At 42.9% G+C, this 22,578-nt stretch overlaps 1 protein-coding gene across 1 annotated transcript in view; it reads right to left on the reverse strand.

The window, feature by feature from the left end:
• Nucleotides 1-22,578, reverse strand: part of LOC149277906 (adhesion G protein-coupled receptor B1-like) — a 173,578-nt gene that overhangs the window by 123,678 nt on the left and 27,322 nt on the right. The window contains exon 4 of the mRNA XM_089502610.1: nt 17,499-17,508. Within this exon, the coding sequence (XP_089358736.1) occupies nt 17,499-17,508 (10 nt within the window). The remainder of the gene's footprint in view (nt 1-17,498; nt 17,509-22,578) is intronic.

The raw sequence follows: 22,578 nt of genomic DNA on the forward strand, positions 1-22,578 counted from the left end.
AGACCAAACATTCCTATGGGTCATCTACTGCGAGTTTCAACCACTTTGATTCCACGAACATCTCACTAGTTCTGCGATCTTTCAATTAGCAACAAAGCTGAGCTAAAACTACCGGGGGGGGGGGGGCTTCAATAATGAAGTTGCTAAGATTACAGGTGGTTTGGTGGCACAAAAAAACCCACATTTTATATGAAAACATTTTTTTCTTTATCAATCGCTTAGGGCTATGGTAACGCTATGTGATGACTAGACAGCCACACGTACTTTCTAAAATAATTTAGAATTCATGCTTTATCAAACCTGAAAAGTTGCGATATACTGTATATTTGCACCCATTTTCACTCTGATCTCAACTCTCTAGACGCCGACTCATTATATAAAAAAAAACAAAAAACTTTCCTACATTGAATTATTACTTCAATGCGCCAGAAAAATGACGTCGGTCTCAATCTAATGCCCCAAACCCCAAATGCTTCCCAAGAAATGAATTCTAGAAGTATGAAGCCATTGAAAAGTAAGCTCCACTTTCTCCTCTACGTCAAGGGGCAGATTAGACGGGGCAAATGGCTCCTTCCTGCCAAGAAATCCCAGGTTTCTATATATATATAATTATTATAATTTTCATGGAAATTATATTTAAAGGAGACACAGCTGTCATAGGAATAAAGTTCACGTTATAGCTGAAGGGTCCCTTTAAATAACCAACAAGACATAAGAAGACTAATTGCTACCATCAACAATGGTATGTAAGAGTTAAGATCGGGCGAAGGTTATTAGAATACCCTGATTAAGGGGATCCTAAATCTTATCGTTATTATTTATTCATTTATGTAGTGCCATCATATCCCGCAGCCCTGTATTTAACACGTTTGGAATTGAAACGTAACACTCTATGCTAAATTAAATAACAAAGCATCACTTACATAAACAACCTTCCATTGGAGAAAAAAAATCGGTTAACAATATATTTAATGGCTTTTTAAGAGGCGTATAAAGCAAATGATCCTCCCCATTAAGTCCACAGGTCATAATCGTGTTCTGCGTCTTCAGACGATCAACCGGCGAGAGCAATTATTGCGCAATCTACATTAATTCTTTATTCTAATTTTTTTTCTCTCCCCCACCGACAATTAATTTGTTGACCATGTCCACTCTTTGACCGATCCAGTATTTCAGATATTCCAAGTCGGCAGGTAGAAAGAACAGCGAAAAAGAGACGGCAATTTAATGTCTCCTGTGATCTCCGGGAAGTATGCGTGACCTTTTAGCCGGTGTCAAAAATCCCCCGGAATAACATACCGTTTTTTTATTGATCGTGAAATAGACCTTTCCCCTGACAGTTTCACGTTCTAAAACAGTGTGTTTCTATTATGTTCTTTTTGAATGGAAAGCAAAAAAAGATTTTAAAATTGCTCATCGATCCGAGCCGCTGTATCAAAATGCCACCATTTCCAGTATTTTATCTGCGCGTCTCTTCCGGGCTTCCAACAGACGCAATTTATCGCTCTGCTTGATAAACAGATACTTTTTGTGTCTGTTTTTTTTTTTCTTTTGACAACTCGTTTCTTGTTATTTTGCTAAAAGAACATGGATAATGACTTTTTAACAAATGAAGAACTGTGGGTTGGGTTCATTCTTCTCGGAATATGCTCTGTGATGATCATGGACATGCCGGACATGTGTTCATATATGTGCTACCGTGATGAAGTTGAAGGGCTGTGGAGCGTGCACGAAAATACTTTGTATACATAAACTCAGGGATTATAAGGTATACATGTAGACGGCTGAACACGTTGGCCCAAGTTTTTCATTGGAGTAAGATGGGGTGAGAATGTAACGATGTCGGCCAGTGGCCTGATGGGCATATACCCGGTGTGCCAGATATCCAGTCCAAGCCTGCCCACAAGGTTAAATCCAAAGTACTCTCTTTTGTAACCCACTTTCTCTTCTTGAATCTTTACAATCCAGTTTCAGTCCACAACACTCTACTCTCACCTAATTACTAACAAACTCCAGCCTTTGACACCATTGGCCACCCCCTTCTCCTTCAAGAGCTTCATTCCTCTTCCCTACGCCCATTGTTGGTGCCTTAGAGGTCAGTTCTTCGGCACTGACCTGCTCTGCTGGAAAACTAATCGCTTCTTTTGGATTCCACTATGTCCTCCATGCAGACTACGCGCTGATCTATTTTTCCTTTCTTGAAACCTCATCCAAATACCATCACACTGCATAAGGCTCAATATCTCAATCTCCAGTCCCTGATATCTCCATCAGTGTTAAGAATTCTACAATCTACCCTGCTGCCCCACAGTGCCACCCAACAGAATACAAATATACCTTCTGATCCTGACCTACAGAGAGCTTAACAACACTGTTCCCCCTATATCTCTCCAAATACCCTCCTTACTGCCCTCTTCACTCTTGCCACAATCTGCTTCTCTCCTCAACCAGTTATCACTTCTTCCCACTCCAGGGTTTCACCCGCACCTATTCTCTGAAACCTCTTCAACTGCGCACTAAAAACCAACTTGGTTAGAGACGCTTACAAACTAACCTCCTAATACCCGTAACCTGTATTCTAAAAAACCCATCAGTCGTCCTCTAATTTGAGATCTCCCGACCACTGACTCTTCCACATGACCCTCACCACAACCACATCATCCTTACCCAAGCAACCCCTAATTGTTTGGAATAGGTTGTAAGCTCACAAGAACAGGACCCGCTTCTCCTTCTCTACCAATACATGCACGGCTAAAATAAAGTTGGTTAATATGCGCCTAAACACCGATACCTACAACGCTTTAAGTCTCTAAACTGGCAAAACATTCATTAATTTAGCAAAATAACAAGAAATAATGAAAAACCATTTAACATTCTGACAGAGACAGAGGGTTGTAGTAGGATCTGCACAGATCACTAGGAGGAGAAAGCGTACCGTTTAGTCTGATATCCTACCAGCTCAGCTCAAAACACATTAATTGGCATCTATGAGTGGCCCACAGGTTGACCTTGGGCAAGTTCTGTAGGACACTCGTGTTCCTCTGTATCTGGTGACTCTGGTCCCCATTTCCTGCCATGAACCGTATTAGCTTTCAAATGGATCAAAGGTTATCGACTTATTTTCAGGAACCCTGGAGTCTACTTAACAAAATCAATACCGTATCCATAACCAGACAAGCATAACCCGCCAACTGCTTAACCAGCCAGAAGCTTTCCTGCAGCACGCCAGAGCGCTTCCAAAGATGACTCCTTCCCAAACTCAAGGACATTAACTCCTACGTCACCGATCCGCAGGGCTGAGAAGATCCTTTATTCGGTCAAGGTCGTCCGGCAGCATATAAGTCCCTGAAATTCTACTTATTAACCCCTAAAATGTTCACACTTTATATCAATAACATAAAATAGATGTATAGACAGGCAGACATGTAGACAGAGAGAAAAAATTGGTCAGATCATAACAGCCTCCGTAGCGTATTTTACTTGGCGCCGAGCGTCCGTCACAGGGGTAGGTCCAGTGGGGAAACGAATACACCGCTGATTAAAAAGCATTTCAAATCTAGTGCTACATTAAATAATTGATATTCTGTGTATTAGTAAAACAAGCCTCAGTAGCTAAGCCGAGAACTGGCAACGCTGGCCCCATGCAGATTTATTAGACTTATTATATTTATAATATATAAATAATATTTTTAGGTCACTCTGTCTATTGTTTATGTACAATAGACAAAACAAAACCACCTTTATGTGAACTTTTTTTCTTTGAAATTAGTCTTAATTTTAAAATTCTTTAATTTCTGAATCCTTAAAATTCTTAAATTCGTATTATAAAAGTTTGTACATAATATCGAGACCATGCAGGGCTGATCCGTATCTAGACATTTTAAATAAAAAAAAAATAATAATTTTGACCTCCCCTTCTTTCTAAAAGATACATTTTTTTTCAACCGTATAAAGCATTTAAATTTGAGTGAGTTTTTAAATATTGGTTACAAAATCTTATTCCATATTTTAAATTATTTTTCCTTGGATCCATTATATTTGCTAATTTTATAAACATGTTGCAAGCAGATAAATACATGTTTTCCCCCAAACATAGTTATTTTAACTTGCGTTCCTTATTTTCCCATGAAATACTGTTTTAAGCACGGCGAGATTAATGTTATTATTACGCAGCATACCGAGCTTGGCGTGCAGTCGTACGTATCCCATATTATTGGTGCAGCTGAAACAAATTGCTTTGGATTAAACTTACCCTCGATGCGCTACGAACCACAATTCCTGGATTGTTTTGTCGTGTAAAATGCTCTTTTTCTTAATACTGTTTTCCATTATCCCTGTAATATTGTTTACACAAACCCTGTTTCCGTAATTAGCCTTATTTCCACCTCATCCCAAAAGCTATTTTGTTTTGCGAGTGTTTAAATGTATCGGGACCTCGCTCCTGCGTTAATGCAAAGGATGGATGATTGACTCCCAATTACAAGACCCAGAATTATTTCCCTTTGCGCTTCTGTCCTCAGATAAGTACATTTTGACAAAGAATAAAAGCCTCAGACTGGTGGAAATCCAGGGGTGAAAGAGCTGAGGAACACCATCGATGGTACAGTAGAGTCCATGATGGTACGTTGAGCGCCATATAATATAAGAAAGGAAGGAAAAGCGAGAAGGCCCTTCATCTTCTGTACTAGATGCCCGGCTCTGGAATAACCTTCCTCCTCCTTTCAGGAGTACAGAAGACCCACCTCGCTTTGAGAAGACCTAGATCCAGCCATGTATTCTGGCCTAGACCGATAGAAACTCTGAACATTGGCCAGGACAACCAGATGGTGCCAATGTCCACTTCTCAGACAAGCTGGAGCCGAGCACAATAAAGAGGACGCCTGGCACATGAGATGGGACAGTTGGCAGCTATGCTTTGTCGAAGCAGTAGCCGAAGCAGCTAAAGCGTCAGATGTCATATTTTCAGGTTTATTTAAGAAGTATTATTCATCGTGGCTGCACAGTCTTTAGAATGAAATATTAAAAGGAAAAATATATACAAATGAACTCATTGGCAGATATTTACCTAGTTTAATAAAAATAATATCAGTTTTTGAGACCCGGATCATTAATATAGAGATTTTCAACAATACTCTATTTCTGAAAGCTCAAGTGCGGGGACACCGGAGTCTGCAGGTGCTTAAGAAAATTCAAAATTAGGATTTAAAAAAAAAATAAATAAATAGGATCACATACTATATAATAACGGAATTTGTATTTTCTTTGATTAATTTCAATGATTCGTGGCACAAATACCTTCCTCATTCATAAAATGTGTTAGCAAAAGGAAATCATAGTTTCTACCTCCAAGGGTTAACAATCATTTTTAATATTTCCTTTTTTTTTTTTTTTTTTTTTTTGCTTAACCATCAAATTAATGGTCCAAAAGCTGCATGTGACTCCTAATGGATCTCCACCATTAATGCATTAAGGCACATCGGAGATTACAAAAAAAAAATGACATTGAATGGGCGATTTGATCTTAAAATCAATTAGTTATAAATGCTAGTATTTGAAATTGGGTGAAATATTATCCCGCAGTCCATTAACAAAAAGCTGACATGTTGAAAATTGGATACTCAACCGATTCTCGCATGAAACTACAGTATCCGTGCAAACGCCAGGGTTTTTGCTTTTAGTTTCCCGATTCTGTAGTAGGAGCATAACCATCCCTTGTGGATTTAGGGGCCACATATCTCTTTATCTGCCCCCAACAACCCACGAGTAACGTTGACGACTAATTACCCAACCTACTTTGACTAGCTCAAGAAATGTTTGCCAATCTTTTCCATTACTCAACCAGAGAGCATGTATGTTTTTTGTTCTTCTTTAAAAAGAAGATAAAAGAAGAGAGCCAAGAACGTACGTGGGTAAGAAGAAAAAATGATATCGCCATAGTGGAAAAAAAGTCCTAAGAACCTTTTCATATGTTTTAGAGGAAGATTAGCTTTTGACGCCTTCGTTCTGATGTTCCTTTTTCAAGACTTTTGCGACGTTGGTCCATTGAAAAGTATCTTCTTTAGACAATATGGCCACCAGAGGAGAAGCCAAAGAGGGAGAGAGAAAGTAGAGAAGTAAAAATGGGACAAAGTAAATGAAAAAAGGTGACCAATGGAAAGCAGAAAGAAATTTGTTTATATAGATGTGTAGTCAATGGAAGGCCATGGAGATAAAGAAGGTAGCTACATACAATCTGGGTTAGATGGTCCACAAGGACATCATCGTGAGTCGTTGGAACCTCAAGCAATACAAGCTGATTTCTGGGCAAACTTCCCCATTTCATACAAAATTAACCATAATTAACTATTTTAATTAACTGAGGATGGTGGAACTTAAAGAGTTTGGTGGAGACCTTTTTGTCACATGTCCTCATCAAAAACAAAAAGGATTCCAAAGTAGGTCCTTTTTTCTGAGCATTTCCTTCTGAAAGTTACAGAGAATGCCAGAGAACACCAGTCGCGTTGGGAAGATTCCAGGTTACCGCAGAAACACAAATGAATACTGGGAATCCCACCAAGGAACTGGCAACATGGAACAAGGTTAACCATTTCCTATCCTTATTGGTCACTTCAAAACGGCAAAAAAAATTCACTTCTGCAGTAGGGCCGATGAACCAAGTATATAAGAATGAATGAAAATATATAAACATCGAACTATGGTGATCACATTGTTACATAGAATCTGCCGGCAGATCGGCCCCATTCGGCCCCCGTCTAATCTGCCCGTTTCTCCTGCTGTAAAGACTCAAACCTCATCAGTCGTCGGTCTCGTCTTCAGGAGCCGTATGCCTGCCCCATGCATGTTTAATACCCTCGCTGTATTACCCTCTACCACGTACCCACCAATCCAAATTAAATATTTAAATATTAAATAAAATATATATAAAATATATTCTAAACATTTTTTTAATTTTTTTTTTTTTTTTATTATATCCCAAAGAGAAATTAGGTTTTCAGAACAAAAGTATTAGTATCTCTAATTCTGCAAATTTTTTTTCATCTTCATTTCTGGGTACAATTATCCACCCCTTGAAACATTTGGGGGAAAAGGGTAAATTGTGACGATTAGCTCCGTCAGCGGTAATCACCAATTCGCCGTTGTTACAGGGTCACCGTACCCAAGGCTGGGTACCCCTGTTTGAGGGCTGAGGAATCACCAGTCAGTCCCTCATACGGATAGCACTCAGCTATCCACGGATCATCCAGACCACCATTCGTAGTAAACCAAGAAGAACTCTCTTTATTACAAACACACAGAACTTATATACAATCTCAATGCAATGTGTACCGAACCCAACCCCCAATCCCATCAGCCACATCCCATCACAAATCTCATTAGTATACAGGAGATGTATCAGGTGAGGGGATTACAGAATACAATGGGTTCCCCCACCTGTGTTATCCCCCCTGTAGTGCGGGGGCCGTCTGGGCAGACAGGGCTGTGTTGGCTGATTAAGAGCCCCAGCCAGATTATAGGATCGTCTCTTTGAAGGCTGGGGCTGAATCCACATCAGTCTCTGGGCCGGTTACACAATAAACACAATATAATATATTACCGGGTCACAGTATACAGAACCGGACACAAAAGTGCTCCGTGACCCGGCTAAACTTCATATGACACATGAGCCAGCTAGCCTGGCCCTGTCACAGATCTCCCCCTTGACCAACGGTCCGGCAGACCAGGCAGATCCACACGGGTCTGCTGCAGGCTGTCCGAGTGGACAAAGTTCAAAGGTGCAGGCCTTAGTTCATGGCCCCCTTTGTCAGAATCATCCATTGAAGGTGGGCCAGGGCCCTGGTTGCCCAAAAGGATAGTCAGTAGTCCTCTGTGAATTGGAGGACGGTCCCAGCTCAGCCGGGGGCACATGGCTATCCCCCTCACCGGGGTAACAGGGGCACGTGGGGACTCTTGCTCCCTAGTCTTGGGAACTGAGTCTGGGGCAGCTGCCAGGCCAGGGTGGTTGCATGGAAGGAAAACCCTGCTGATCGGGCCGGGGGCACTCGGGAACCAGGGAAACACGTAGAGGTAGTAAGCGAGGCCTCTACCGGGACACTGGAGTGACCTAGGGGACACTCTGGGACAGGAACAGGTGCCCTTACAGGGTTATTGGGTGAGCTAAGCAGCTCTGCGGGGTACTCAGGGGACCCAGGGGAATACTCCGGGGCAGGGACAGGTGCCAATACTGGACCACCGGGAGGGTTAAGCAGACCCTCGATCTTCCTCTCTGGGACAGGTGCCTCTGCCTGGGCACGGGGAGAGTCAGAGGAACACTCTGGGACAGTGACCTGGGCTTCCAGGAGGACACTTCGGGAACCAGGGATCACTTCGGAGAACACAGGGATAGGAACCAGGGCCTGCGCCAGGCTACTGAGAGGACCCAGGGAACTCGGCAGCCCCTCTGGCGTCCTTGCTAGGTTAGGGAACGGTGCCTCTACCGGGTCACCGGGGACTTCATAGGGAACCTCTGGGGCAGTGACCCGGGCTTCTTCCAGGACACTCAGGAAATCAGGGGGACAGTCTGGGGCACTGGCTTCTACGGGCATAGCTAGGGGTTTGGTGAGGGGGATTGTGCCACTTACTCGGGAGGTGGGGACAGTCATCTCTTCTGCCGGGGTAGAGCAGCCAGGGTTGTTGGTGAGGACTTGGGTCGGAGCTTTTGGCTTCCTCCTCCGCTTCTTCTTGCTGACGAGGACCTCGGTTCTTCTCGCCAGGGCAGGGGCCGCGGAGTAGGTGAAGAGGACCTCGGTCCCACTCCTGCAAGTTGTAGTATCATGCTCCCAGTCTACTTGTAACTCCTGAAGCTCCACTCTCCGCAGCAATTCTTTATAGTCCCTCTCGAGCTTCCATTCCTCTTGGACCAGGCAATCCATAACAGCCTCCAGCTCGGGGGGAATAGCATAAACCAGGACTTCTGCACGGTTGTCCCAGATTGTATCCCTGCGGTACTGGCAGGGGCTTCCGAAGGACGAGTCAAATTGGAAGGCATCATATATCAGTCCTGGGTCGACGGGGCTATACAGCATCAGAGGGTCGCTGTGGTCTTCACCTGCTAACTGCTGGGAGAATCCCTGGTAGCGGCTCTGGAGGTCGAGCTCTGCATATATGAGACCCCTCAATTCGTCTTCCCACTCCGGCAACGGGTTCTCCCCCAGGAGTGGAACTCGTAGATCCCACATTGTCCAGTACTGTGCCCAGTATGATTCGAAGTGGGGATGGGAGAAATCATCCCTCCAGTCTGCGGGCGCAGACTCTAACTGCCATTGCTGGTGTTCCAGCTCACACACCTCGGCTGTAACCCGGTCTGTCTCACCCTCTGGTTCTCGGAAGGGTTGGATATCCTGGTATGATATTTTGGTTTTCTGTTCCCCTAGTCTGGGAGATACAGACCCACTCTGGCTCAGTTCCTGGTGACACATTTTAATCACCGCCGTCACTTGCTCCGATGTAGCCCCTCCTGGGTACAGGGATAGGTGCCATAGAATGTTCTTTTGTAGAGCACTCAGTCCGAGGCTCTCCTCTGGGGCATCCTGGTACCGGTCCATCTCTCTGCAGTCCGCAATCAGAGTAGCCTTTCCTTTGCTACAAACCTCCAGGAGCTCTCTTGGTGTCTCTCGTCTGCAATCCCAGTTGGTGGTTTGGATTCCACCCAATTCGTGGGATTCTTCCCACCGCTGCCAACCAATGTTACAGGGTCACCGTACCCAAGGCTGGGTACCCCTGTTTGAGGGCTGAGGAATCACCAGTCAGTCCCTCATACGGATCGCACTCAGCTATCCACGGATCATCATGACCACCATTCGTAGTAAACCAAGAAGAGCTCTCTTTATTACAAACACACAGAACTTTATACAATCTCAATGCAATGTGTACCGAACCCAACCCCCAATCCCATCACTCACATCCCATCACAAATCCCATCAGTATACAGGGGATGTATCAGGTGAGGGGATTACAGAATACAATGGGTTCCCCCACCTGTGTTATCCCCCCTGTAGTGCGGGTGCCGTCTGGGCAGACAGGGCTGTGCTGGCTGATTAAGAGCCCCAGCCAGATTATAGGATCGTCTCTTTGAAGGCTGGGGCTGAATCCACATCAGTCTCTGGGCCGGTTACACAATAAACACAATATAATATATTACCGGGTCACAGTATACAGAACCGGACACAAAAGTGCTCCGTGACCCGGCTAAACTTCATATGACATATGAGCCAGCTAGCCTGGCCCTGTCACAGCCGTAACCTGCTTGACTTTGTATGTGTTAAATTTGTAGTTTTTCTGTTTTATTTTGGAAGTTGACTTTCAAGTAACTCTTTTTAAGGTGATTTATTGATATTTTCCCCCATCGCTCACATGCCCTTGTCCAAAAGTACCGAAGGCGACAGTAAATGTTTCAAGGATGGAAAAAATAATAATTCCAGAGGGAAATTTTCTTAACAAAAAAAACACATAAAATAGTAAAATGAATTACTGGAGGGTTTTTTTTGGCGCCGTGAAAGGTTGAATAATTGCAGTGCACTTTAGTTAATGTGGCTACATTTAATGCAATAAGACATAATGAGGACACTTCTCGTGTTGACGACTTTGTTCACTTAATTTCATACTCCTAATTGGGACACTATTTACATGCGAATCATGGCCGCCTGTATGAAAAGAAACCAAAAAAAGTGTGAAAATTCCTCGGCTGGGGTCTGGAAATGATTCTAATGCTGTTAGTGAGGCAATGACGTGACAATGACAGCATCGTCACGGCCGCTAAACGACTTTGGAGAGTGAAGTGGACGGTATTGTTAGTGTTAAGGTTCAGTACAGCCAGCCAAAGCCTGTCTTCAATTGTACAGGGGAAATTCCCATAACCCCCCCAGCGCTGTATACAGAAATACAACCCCCAGCGCTGTATACAGAAATATAACCCCCCAGCACTGTATACAATAATATAACCCCAAACGCTGTATACAGTAATATAACCCCCAGCGCTGTATACAGTAATATAACCCCTCCAGCGCTGTATACAGTAATATAACCCCCAGCGCTGTATATAGTAATATAACCCCCCAGTGCTGTATACAGTAATATAACCCCCCAGCGCTGTATACAGTAATATAACCCCCCAGCGCTGTATCAGCAATATAACCCCCAGCGCTGTATACAGTAATAACCCCCCAGCGCTGTATACAGTAATATAACCCCCAGCGCTGTATACAGTAATATAACCCCCCAGCGCTGTATACAGTAATATAACCCCCAGCGCTGTATACAGTAATATAACCCCCAGCACTGTATACAGTAATATAACCCCCCAGCGCTGTATAGAGTAATATAACCCCCCAGCGCTGTATACAGTAATATAACCCCCAGCGCTGTATACAGTAATATAACTCCCAGCCCTGTATACAGTAATATAACTCCCAGCCCTGTATAGAGTAATATAACCCCCCAGCGCTGTATACAGTAATATAAAACTCACAGCGCCGTATACAGTAATATAACCCCCAGCGCTGTATACAGTAATATAACCCCCAGCGCTGTATACAGTAATATAACCCCCAGTGCTGTATACAGTAATATAACCCCCAGCGCTGTATACAGTAATATAACACCCCCCAGCGCTGTATACTCCAATAACTTGCGTCCTTCTTCTTCCGTTATCACCTCCTCCCTCTCCCGTGTTCAGGATTTCACACACGCTGTGCCACTTCTCTGGAATTCCCTATCCTGCTCCATCTGCCTCTTATTCTAATTTCAAACGCTCAGTAAATACCCAGAGAAGCTGACAACCTTTCATCCCTCAACCAACATCCTAAAGAAGCCGCCTGCAAGATCTACACAGAGGTCTCCGTATCACTACCTACTTTCTCACTTCCCTCTCAACCACCAAACAGAGGAGCAGGGCCCTCTTCTCCTTCCTCAGCAGAATGTTTACCATGTGTTAATGATAGTTAAATTATCTTATTTACTTTAACTTTCCCTTATTGTAACAGCGCTACGGAATTGGCTGCCGCTATATAAATAATTTCTATTGGTTTAAGGAGTCTTTGTATGGATTTCGGGGGGGGGGACGTCACAATATTAGTGCAGCGACCTTTTGCTGAGAGCATGATTTAAAGTTATAGTGCGGAAGACTGAAGAGTATATGGGAGAAAATTCTACTATTCTTCTACAGTTGAATTACCGATATTTAATTTTGGGACAAAACTAAGCATTTCTGTAATGGTATACAGCAGTAAACATATAAAATAGTAAAGCTAAAATGACGGATCTGTGCCTTTCTGTAGAATATATCTCATTGCTGATACACTTCTATTTGTTACTTTAAGTATGTAGCGTGAGATATTAATTCACGATACAACTTAATATTATCTATTTATTAATTTATAGCGCCACCATATTGAACCCGATCCATATCATATATAATTATGTATTTACGTACTAAAAAAATATAAAAAAAATGAAAATAACATAATTGTGACATTTTCACACTCTGTATATATTATTAGTATGCGTTCAATGCTTATTTCTCACCTGTGACCTGACGGTATAGATTACACTATCACTTTATGATTTCCCATTCCTAATACAGAAAATTGTGAAGTTTCTCAGAACTGGTGAGAAAATTATCTTCACCTCTGTAAATTCTTTTTTTGGAACCAATTTACATAAGTAATAATTTTACAACAAATTACGTAAGTAATACAAAATTGAATGCACACCCCTATATATATATATATATATATATATATATATATATACATATACACACACACATATATATATATATATACATATACACACACACACAAACATATATATAATATTAAAACAAAAATATGTAAATGTTTATTCTAATAAATATGTCTAATATTATAATAAATCTATTTATTCTAATACATTCTGACAATGGGTACCGCAATGGAAAAATAACTGATTTTTTTATTTTAATAAATCTTTCTAGAATTCTTACTTTCTAACATATTTCTAACAATAGGTACCCAAAAACTGAGAATATGCCTACTTTAAATCAGAATTAAAACATAAATAGTCCCCATTACTAGAAAAAATATATATTATATATAAATTATATTATTATATAAATATAATATATCTATATTATAAACATTTATTATATATAATATATTATATATATATATATATATATATATATATATGTTCTGGGTACTGTAGGAAGACACATGAATATTTAAACAGTCATAGAGATTACTACTTCATTTATATATTACTGCTTGTACGTGTGCAGAGAATTTAAGTTTTCCCTTCTGAAACTTAATTGATCAATTTCACATTTCTGCCTTCCTTTCTGGATCAATAACTATACGGTATCAGCGCGCGCGGCGTATACATCTCATTCAGAAAATCATTTCACAGTGGCTTATATAGAATAGGAAGCACATTTTCCCCTTTCTCTTTACTATGTTATATATATTAAGTTATGTTTTATTCATTGGCTCCAGCTTGAGCAGTTTGAAATTGTGATTTATGAATGAGGAATGTCACTTTGAACTAGGCTTAGAGAAAAAGGCTATTTTAATAAAAGACGGTTTTTCTGTGAAATATTTTCTGCATAAAGTATACTGTATTAGTATTTACTTTTGTTCAACACTACTTGGGGCAATATTTTAGAATATATATATATATATATGTTTTTTAATCAGAACATTATTCTAGCAAAATAGCAAGATATATATATATATATATATATAGAGAGAGAGAGAGAGAGAGAGAGAGAGATAGAAAGGTAAAAAGTCCCATTTTGTTATGACATCATCTGACCTCATAAACACTTCCCAATGAGGCAATATTAGGCATGCCTAAGGGATTTTTTAAATATTTTTTATAATTTTAAATGATATTACATAATTAGAAGGAGAATAATGGGTTTGTTTACCCCATTTCATTTTTAAAGCCATTTCCTGCTGTTTCTATACACATTATAGAACCCTGCGATACCCTCATACCCAGCAAACTTTCTGACCTCCTAGAAAAGAGGGGCAACAGGGGAGGAAAGAGGGACATCAGGGGATGAAAGAGGGGCATCAGGGCAGGAGAGAAGGGCATCAGGGCAGGAGAGAAGGGCATCAGGGGAGGAAAGAGAGACACAGGGGTTTGAAGGGCCAAAGATGAACAGGGACTCTTAAACATCGACCTGTAGGACGTATGCATTTACGGGACCACAGAATGCAAAACCATTTTATGCTCGGCAAACCACGTTAACCTCTATGCGTCTGTGGAATATAAGAGCAGCATCGAGGAGCATTAACAGCATCGGAGGCTGTAAAACATTTACCGGAATGTGAAAGCATTTTATTAAACCGCAGAACGTAAAAGCGTTTATAGACAGACTGTGGCCATTGTAACGAGACCACGGAACACAGAAACCATAATAGTCACGGAACCTCCAGAGATACGTCGTAAAAATATTACAGAAACTCCGGGGAGGCATAAACGTTCCGACAATTGGTTTCCATAATTTCCTGAAACGTTGATGACTTAAAATATGTAAATCTTACTAGTGAGAGGTCTATAAGTTCCTTCTGATTCTCCACGATGTTTTCGGATGTTAATGTTTTTTTTTTTAATACTTTATTATGTGGCTTTATTACTGGTTATTTCAATTTTTAATTGGTAATCGGGAGGCTGAAAAGTGATCAGTAATTCCAACGGGTTTGAACGAGCGTTCTTGGTATACGTTAGAGGAATCTGACATACTTGTCAAGCGATCTCGTTGTCTTTAGGGTCTACTATTGGTTCTACTAGGGCTCCCGTTAGTAATAACAGCATAATTACTGAGAAAATGAAATTATAATAAAGATGATGATCAGATTTTGTAAAAAAATAAAAATAAAAATGGAGGCTATAGGTGAATTTGGATTTTTGTCCTAATAATTATATAAATATTTTATTTTTCTGTAATATATTCTGCATTATTTTGTATGAATAGTTGAGATTTTTAATGAAGGTGGAAAGAAGAAAAATATGTTATATTAAAAAAAATTGGATTGGTCTTTAGCTGAAGTTATGTGCAAAAGAATATGATGCTAAGACGGTCATAGGTGTCTCCCTTCACCTCAAAGATATGTTGTCTTCCTTCTCGTATTGGGTGGGATAGAGAGTTAGGGAGTGCGGTCCTTATCCTACAGCCACTGTTAGAAAAGACCTTCCAGCCAGGTGGTTCCTGTGGTTAGACCGGCAATAATATGGGGTATCAGAGGTGCGGAAGATCTCGGCTGGCCTCCAGAACCCCAAGATGTCACACCAATGGCGGCAGTGGTGTATTTTGGCTGACCAGTAATCTAGGCCTGAACCATCTCCCACAGCTTAACACAGCTTCTGTCCTGCAGTAAGTCATAATGCCAAGTAAGTTTGGTATAGAGGCTTTTCTGGCTAGGCACTGTCCTTCATAGTGTATATGAACTGGATACAAGAGAGGTCTCCAAACCTAGGGTTTCGCCCGGACATTCCAAGAGAAGCAGCGCTTCTGTGACCTGTTCTGTGACATCAGTGAGAGTGTGCCATTGGCGTCAGCGGGACTTCCTGCCTGCATAACGCAGATAGACGGAGTTGGAGGTATGGAGGTCTTCGAGCTCCACAACTGGCCCATGGAGCCGTGGCAAGCCAGAGAAGCTGATGAAGTAGAGGGGCTGCCGGGCTCTAAAACCACCATCCTAGGCCTATTCGGCCATGGTCAAAATACCCAAAACAAAACACGCTTACAGAGGTAAAGCTCGGTAGGATCGCAGTGGCGAAATCGAGACTGTCCCGTACAAAGCAGGACAGCTGGAAGGCATGCTTTATATGAGGTTAATTGAACAGTAAGGAGTTGTGGCTTTGGCTCCTGTTTTCATTCAAATGATTTTTCTTGAAGCTTTTAAAAAGTTAATACTTTGCAAAAGTTCGAATTTAACGCCATTGTTTGGACAGTGAATGTATTCTCAATCTACATTAGCTTTTATTCTCTATTTTTTTTTTTTGCCATTTTCGAGGTCATACTAACCCATCGCTATAAAGAGAATTTCACTAGAAAATGTAATTTATTGAGCAGAAGATTCACGTTTCTATGGAAACGCAACTCCCGTGGTGCTTTATTCTTCATTTTTGTCGCATTTTGTGCTTTATTATAAACATAATGTTGATGATGCGAATAAAAGTTCCATGAAGTTCATTTAAATAACGCAATCCCAATGAACTGGGTTATACAAACATTGCTGTTTATTCCGTTCACCTATATCTATCTTTTAGTAAAATCGTAAAGTGTCTGATGTGTGAGGAAAACAGAAAAATATAGAATCTGAGGCAGATCGGCCCCATTCGGCCCCTGTCTAGTTGCCCGTGTCTCCTGCTGTAAAAACTCAAACCTTAATCAGTCGTTGTTTTTTTATCCCTTGGGCTAATGCTTCTCACCTAATAAACTCATTTTATTAGAGAGACATTATTTTAATAGTTTTGTCTTTTTTGCCCTAATAATTAGTAAACCACAATATTTAGGATGATCGCACGTCTTATTTCCACCTAAAAGGAAAGCCGGTAACGTTTCACCTACCAAAATGATTATGGGATGGTTCCCAAAAATGTTGACTGTCCGACGAAAACGAAAAAAAAAATTTGTAAATGAGACAAATTTAACAAGATTAAGTCGTTATTTCTGGGGATGGGGTTCGGGCGTTTAACAGTCCGAGGAATTAGGTTTCTAATGATGTGTTTAGTTATAAAAACAATCAATTCGGCAGAGAAGGAACAGCAGTGCTTAGACCTAAAAGAATTTGCTTGAGAAAAATACAATTTATGACATTTATTAAAAGGGAGAGATGCCTAGATAGACATCAATAGATACCGGGAGGAAAACAACAACCAAGACCATCCTGGACCCTCACAACCAGGCTCGAACCGGCAATCTGGCACACACGGCAAGTGGTGGCAGATCGGATGCTGCGGAGCGCTGCCACCAGCTGGGTATCCTACGTGACAACAAAATTGTAGCCGCGATGATGTCATTAGGTAGGCCGCTGTTCCTAATGTGCAAGGACTGCCTCGTCATCACCGGTCCAGCCCTGCTAACACACTCAATCCACATAAAGTGTGTTTTCTTCACGACAAGTCGCCTTGTTTCCGGGGAAAATCCAACAAAAGATTTGTTGAGCCAAATCGGATTTGACAGAGATCGCAACAGAGGAACTTTGCTTGGACACCTCCATGATATATCGACTGATATAGAACTGTCTTGAGAACTTGTTATGGTCATACCTGGGAGCTTGTGGGCTCCGGCTACCTGGAACCTACCCTTGCAGGACGCGTCCAGCACTGCCCACTGACGTCAATGTGTCGTCTCCCTGACGTCGGGGGCATTCCTGCTTATGTTAGTAGGGGTTCCTGCTGACAATGCATGAAATACCCCTTTTAAAGGGGAAATGGCTGCGGAGTGGGGCGTGTCAGGACCCCACTCACGGGACCTGGAGTTCCCTGGACCAAACCCGGAGAGTTCTTAGGTATGGTTATGGTTGTATGTCCACAGACTAAGGGCTGTGAGGGAAGCTGCGAGGGAACATACTCACTACTGACATGTAACTTGAACAAAGTTTTGGACTCCCTACATTCCATGCGTTTTCTTTGAACCTCTAGAAAATGGTTATTTTCCACCCTGTATGTACACCATGTATATACACACAAAGAAAGGTTACAGGATGAGAAGTCGGAGGAAATTAACGTTGGGTCCTGAGCAGAAGCTTCTATTAAATGTTTGACCTTTCTCTCGTCTTTGATGCCGCTTCGCCAACAGATGCCTCCCTGTCTGCGAGAGGGAAGGAGACAGCTTAAAGTCCCCATGAGTCACAAGTTCAAAACCTGCTTCTCAAAGCCCCTTTATATCGGAACACAGTAAAAGTTAAATTACCCTCAGAGGACAGCGAAGGTTAAAATAAGATCATTTGGCCGTGAGATGCGCCCGATCAATGAAAGATGATATTACTTGTATATATTTCATCTCTCCCAATTTTCATTACGGCCGCGCTGATGGTGGGATAAGCTATTAGAGCGAGTGGTATGAGATTTCCCAAAACAGCACATAAATCTATTTTCAAAGCCTATTTATTCTTACCTAGCAATTTATTTTTATCTGAGGATCAAAGAGTCTGCATTTTGAAATCCGCGATTATGTGATTATTATTATTTATATATGTAGAGATAACATTTTAGGCATCGCTTTACCTGATGCAGGGTAAGACAAACTAAAAATGCTACAAACAAACTGATACATAAGATATGGACGTCATACATTGGCACATACTAGTCTAAATTAACTACATTATATTGGTAAACAACAGATTAAGCTAAAGAGCTGTTTAATATGTTTATATGGTAGGACCATCCATGAGCTATGGTGCTCCTCTTAAGGTTTGAGGGACAAGAGGAACGGATGATCGCCGTGGTCATGGCCATGGCCAACCCAATTACTACACCTATTCTCTGTTATGAGCTGTTGACTTTATTATACCAAGGGTTAACCAATGCCAGGTAGTTAGATTACTAATTTAGAGAGCTACATTAACCTCAGCTCTCTTCTGAGGTTGTCCAACATGTGACAGGGCCAGGCTAGCTGGCTCATGTGTCATATGAAGTTTAGCCGGGTCACGGAGCACTTTTGTGTCCGGTTCCGTATACCGTGACCCGGTAATATATTATATTGTGTTTATTGTGTAACCGGCCCAGAGACTGATGTGGATTCAGCCCCAGCCTTCAAAGAGACGATCCTATAATCTGGCTGGGGCTCTTAATCAGCCAACACAGCCCTGTCTGCCCAGACGGCACCCGCACTACAGGGGGGATAACACAGGTGGGGGAACCCATTGTATTCTGTAATCCCCTCACCTGATACATCCCCTGTATACTGATGGGATTTGTGATGGGATGTGGCTGATGGGATTGGGGGTTGGGTTCGGTACACATTGCATTGAGATTGTATATAAGTTCTGTGTGTTTGTAATAAAGAGAGTTCTTCTTGGTTTACTACGAATGGTGGTCTGGATGATCCGTGGATAGCTGAGTGCTATCCGTATGAGGGACTGACTGGTGATTCCTCAGCCCTCAAACAGGGGGACCCAGCCTTGGGTACGGTGACCCTGTAACATTGGTTGGCAGCGGTGGGAAGAATCCCACGACTTGGGTGAAATCCAAACCACCAACTGGGACTGCAGACGAGAGACACCAAGAGAGCTCCTGGAGGTTTGTAGCAAAGGAAAGGCTACTCTGATTGCGGACTGCAGAGAGATGGACCGGCACCAGGATGCCCCAGAGGAGAGCCTCGGACTGAGTGCTCTACAAAAGAACATTCTATGGCACCTATCCCTGTACCCAGGAGGGGCTACATCGGAGCAAGTGACGGCGGTGATTAAAATGTGTCACCAGGAACTGAGCCAGAGTGGGTCTGTATCTCCCAGACTAGGGGAACAGAACACCAAAATATCATACCAGGATATCCAATCCTTCCGAGAACCCGAGGATGAGACAGACCGGGTTACAGCCGAGGTGTGTGAGCTGGAACACCAGCAGTGGCAGTTAGAGTCTGCGCCTGCAGACTGGAGGGATGATTTCTCCCATCCCCACTTTGAAACGTACTGGGCACAGTACTGGACAATGTGGGATCTACGAGTTCCACTCCTGGGGGAGAACCCGTTGCCGGAGTGGGAAGACGAATTGAGGGATCTCATATATGCAGAGCTCGACCTCCAGAGCCGCTACCAGGGATTCTCCCAGCAGTTAGCAGGTGAAGACCACAGCGACCCTCTGATGCTGTATAGCCCCGTCGACCCAGGACTGATATATGATGCCTTCCAATTTGACTCGTCCTTCGGAAGCCCCTGCCAGTACCGCAGGGATACAATCTGGGACAACCGTGCAGAAGTCCTGGTTTATGCTATTCCCCCCAAGCTGGAGGCTGTTATGGATTGCCTGGTCCAAGAGGAATGGCAGCTCGAGAGGGACTATAAAGAATTGCTGCGGAGAGTGGAGCTCCAGGAGTTACAAGGAGACTGGGAGCATGGTACTACTACTTGCGGGAGTGGGACCGAGGTCCTCTTCACTTACTCTGCGGCCCCTGCCCTGGCGAGAAGAACCGAGGTCCTCGCCAGCAAGAAGAAGCGGAGGAGGAAGCCAAAAGCTCCGACCCAAGTCCCCACCAACAACCCTGGCTGCTCTACCCCGGCAGAAGAGATGACTGTCCCCACCGCCCGAGTAAGTGGCACAATCCCCCTCACCAAACCCTTATCTATGCTCGTAGAAGCCAGGGCCCCAGATTGTCCCCCTGATTTCCCGAGTGTCCTGGGAGAAGTCCGGGTCACTGCCCCAGAGGTTCCCACTGAAGTCCCCGGTGACCCGGTAGAGGCACCGTTCCCCGACCTAGTGAGGACGCCAGAGGGGCTGCCGAGTTCCCTGGGTCCTCTCAGTAGCCTGGCGCAGGCCCTGGTTCCTATCCCTGTGTTCTCCGAAGTGATCCCTGGTTCCCCAAGTGTCCTCCTAGAAGCCCAGGTCACTGTCCCAGAGTGTTCCTCTGACTCTCCCCGTGCCCAGGCAGAGGCATCTGTCCCAGAGAGGAAGATCGAGGGTCTGCTTAACCCTCCCGGTGGTCCAGTATTGGCGCCTGTCCCTGCCCCGGAGTATTCCCCTGGGTCCCCTGAGTACCCCGCAGAGCTGCTTAGCTCGCCCAATAACCCTGTAAGGGCACCTGTTCCTGTCCCAGAGTGTCCCCTAGGTCACTCCAGTGTCCCGGTAGAGGCCCCTCTTACTACCTCTACGTGTTTCCCTGGTTCCCCGAGTGCCCCCGGCCCGATCAGCAGGGTTTTCCTTCCATGCAACCACCCTGGCCTGGCAGCTGCCCCAGACTCAGTTCCCAAGACTAGGGAGCAAGAGTCTCCACGTGCCCCTGTTACCCCGGTGAGGTAAAACGTAATTCCTTCTCAAGTTTTCACGTTCGGTAAAGAGCGTCACATGTTGTCCCCTTGTATATTTTACAAGCTTTCAATAACAATGATACAGCATTGAGACAGAATAATAGTATTATTCTCAAAATCCGGCTTCACAAAAAGAAATATTCCGGCCATAGAAAAAAAATGCGCTAGAGGTAGACTTACACCTCTACAGATACATTCTAAAAAGGACATTTCAAACGTAATTTCATGAACACCTTCTCTGAAATGTTGCATCCTTTGTGTGTTTTGAAGGACAAAACTCAAACCCGGTAGAGAAAAACGTTAATGTAATGTTTCCATTACTTAATGTAATATTCATACCTTTATGTGATTGGATTTAACCCCTCTGGTGCTTGTTTTTTTATATGGCAAATTGAAATGATCTTGTAACAAAAATCTTTTGATTTCTCCAATTTCCTATTCCATATCATTGAAGGCTGTTTTGGACCGTCTATCTGGACGTCGGTGTTCTAAATTAGAACACTTTGCATCCAATGGCTGATAAGCAGGACTGGAACACGACCTTCAGGCACAGAGCTCTAGGGGTATGCACACACGCAGATACCGGGTCAGGTTCTTCTTTCTCGGGGCAGGAGAGCGGCACGTGACCATGTCCACTCCCCACCTACCTTCCACTGTTCCCCACCCAGTTCTCTCCCACCAACGGTTCTTTAGGACTGTCCTCACCTCTACGCATGACTAGCTCCATCTTTAAACATAACCAACCGCACCATTACATGAAGTCCCTCATGAGAAGAGGGAGAGTTCTGGGTAACCTACCTTGAGAACAATCCAGGTACCAACACACACACACAAACGTCCATTCACTCTCCCTCTCACTTACTGACGCTTACCTGCCAGGCTCCATTTCTCCTCGCACATGACCCCGCTGAGCTCCACTGCCCCAAACCTCCGCTCGCCTTTCCCCACCCACATAATTAAAAGTACAGGGGAAGACTGGCGACGATAGGGCGGCCCTGGCACTTTAAGGCCAGCGGCCACCAGATGACATAAGTTGTTCTGCACGTATAACGAGAAGCCAAGAATATCTAACCGTCGGGTGAGATCGGGTGAGTTTGGGGCACTGCTGACCAGTCCGGTCCCGGTCAGACATTTTTATATTTAAAAAAACTGATCATTTGGAAAAGTAAGTGCACGATGTAGACTTCACTATGCATTTTTAATTCCACTAAAGTTATAGTTTACCCATTTCTTCAACAACAAAAAATAAAAAAATCTAATCAAAGGCAAATATCGAATGCCATTTGATTCACAATTATCGATACAGGAGATTATGCTGCGTCTTTGGCTTTGATGATGATGAAAAATGTATAATAATAATAATAATATTTTAAAAAATAATAAATTCAAATCGCATACTATTATCAAAAAGGTTTTCAGTGCACCTCGTAATATTTCTATACAAAGACTAAAAATACTTATTCATTTGGGGGAAAGTTCACATTTCTTGATGTGTTTTAACTGCCGAGCAGGAAATTAAGAGTCTGTCTGGCAGGATATTAGAGCGCTAAGTCATCACAAACGCAAGAGAGGATCATTTTCAAACTAA

This window comes from Sceloporus occidentalis, unplaced genomic scaffold (assembly GCF_023333645.1).
Source record: "Sceloporus occidentalis isolate IW3139 unplaced genomic scaffold, rSceOcc1.0.p SCAF_206, whole genome shotgun sequence".
In the NCBI taxonomy this organism is placed as follows: Eukaryota; Metazoa; Chordata; class Lepidosauria; order Squamata; family Phrynosomatidae; genus Sceloporus; species Sceloporus occidentalis.